The following is a 2,076-nucleotide window of genomic DNA, read 5'->3' as shown; positions in this document are numbered from 1 at the left end:
GGTGCTTAGTCGTTTAAGCGTCCGACTTTCGCTTAGGTCATGATCTCGCGGTTTGTGGGTTCGAGCCCCGCGTCGGGCTCTGTGCTGACTGCCAGCTCAGAGCCTGGAGCCTGTTTCAGAGTCTGTGACTCCCTCTCTCTGACCCTCCCCTGCTCACGCTGTCTCTCTCTCTCTCTCTCTCTCCTAGAAATAAATAAAAAACATTTAAAAAAAAAAATTTCCAATGCAAACTGAAATAGCATTAGCATATTAAAGGCTCTGAGAAGCCCTGCAATAAAGCGACACAGTAAACTTTGGGGAGGCCAGCCTTCTCCACAGTTATTTGGTCATGGAATCTTTTATTCACGTAACACCTAATACCATATGACTGAGAATGAACAAAGAAACAAGTCTGCTTAATATGTTTAAATCACTAGGNTATGTAAAAATTTTCCTTACGTTTTTCTTTTTAGTTGAAAGCTGTCTATATAAACTAGCATAGGTTTTATATAGTTTTACCCAGCTAAGAAATGAGGCAAAAGACTTGACCTAAGAAGAAAAGGAAGAATGAATACATCTGATAGCCTGTTCTATTACAGATACCAGGATCACATCCGTTTTATATAAAGGGTTGCTAGATTTTTTGTGGACACTTAAATGTCTTCCACTTGACATGGCCAGATTAAACAGATGGTGACGTATCCTAGAGTATTTCTAGATGGTTGTTTTAGCTCTGAACACATGACCTGAAGCCAGCCCCATTATAGGTCCAATTTATCTGCTTCAAAGATTTTCATTACTTCTAATCCAGCTACTCTGAAAGCACAAATAAAAGGTCCTCATTTTTAAAGATCACATTGTGCTTTATTATTCTAACTTCTCTTTCTCATACTTAATTTCAATTGTCAAATATGTAAAATAACTATCATTATCCTATCTCAAAACAATGCCCATGAAGATAAAATAATTATAATGGATTCTCCAGATCTTGGAATAATGCAGAACTGCTTTGATTTATTTGTGGCAATAGCCTCAGGACATGCACGGCTCCCCTTTACCAAGCTCCATATTTTACCCATTAAGAGTCACTATCACGAGGCGCCCGGGTGGCTCAGTCGGTTAAGCGGTTAAGCATCCCACTTCAGCTCAGGTCCTGATCTCACGGTTCCTGGGTTGGAGCCCCGTGGCCCGCGTTGGGCTCTGTGCTAACAGCCAGCTCAGAACCTGGAGCCTGTTTCAGATTCTGTACCTCCCTCTCTCTCTGACCCTCCCCTGTTCACACTGTGTCTCTCTCAGAAATAAATAAAACATTAACAAAAATTAAAAAAAAAAAAAAAGAATCACTCTCAGAAACTTCCAAGGAAGTAAATGCAAAATATGCAATGGCATGCAAATATGTGTCAAAATGTATCTAATCTGCTTCTCTAAAGAAGACTTTCTTGTCTTCATCATACTACCTTTGCTGAAAATACTATACCTGCGGATGTTCCAAATGAGAACACGAGTGCCTTTTTTGCCTGGGATGGCATCAAACTGGGACAGCAGATCATTTTCACTGTTGAAAATGGAATAGTTCAAGATGGCTTCTAGGCTGGGCAAGGAATCCTCAGTGATAATCATTTTTTGTAAAACCAAATATAGTCAAAGAAAAGTTAATATCTTAAGAATATCTTCTTTTTAATTGGGAAACACCACATCCTCTGTTAGCTCTCTCAAACATTTTCAATGCAGATTAAAATAACATTAACATTGTAAAAAAAAAATAACATTAACATAGTAAAGCCTCTTTATAATAGAAATATTCTTACTAGAGGTTATCAATTCCAATTCAGAAGATCTGCCTTTGGGGTTGCATGTTTAGACAAAATATGGACAGATGGAAAAACACGAAAAGCACAGGCATTACTGCTACAGAAGGAAGGAAAGGGGGGAACATGGAGAAAGGTTGTAGAGACAAACCCCAATCAGTTACTGCTGCAGACTGCACCTTCAAAGATATAATATAAACAAAGACTATTTAAGACATAGATCAAAGGCTGAATTTTTAGACTCTCACGGAGTAAGAAGTTCAAACTTTATGGCCATACTGCTTGGATC

At 38.7% G+C, this 2,076-nt stretch overlaps 1 protein-coding gene across 1 annotated transcript in view; it reads right to left on the bottom strand.

Annotated features, from left to right (window-relative positions):
- MORC4 (MORC family CW-type zinc finger 4) overlaps window positions 1-2,076 on the bottom strand; it is a 59,214-nt gene that overhangs the window by 37,636 nt on the left and 19,502 nt on the right. The window contains exon 10 of the mRNA XM_077771487.1: window positions 1,457-1,604. Within this exon, the coding sequence (XP_077627613.1) occupies window positions 1,457-1,604 (148 nt within the window). The remainder of the gene's footprint in view (window positions 1-1,456; window positions 1,605-2,076) is intronic.

This window comes from Crocuta crocuta, unplaced genomic scaffold (assembly GCF_008692635.1).
Source record: "Crocuta crocuta isolate KB4526 unplaced genomic scaffold, BGI_CrCroc_1.0 scaffold949, whole genome shotgun sequence".
Classification (NCBI taxonomy): Eukaryota; Metazoa; Chordata; class Mammalia; order Carnivora; family Hyaenidae; genus Crocuta; species Crocuta crocuta.
This window is presented reverse-complemented; position numbering and strand designations above follow the sequence as displayed.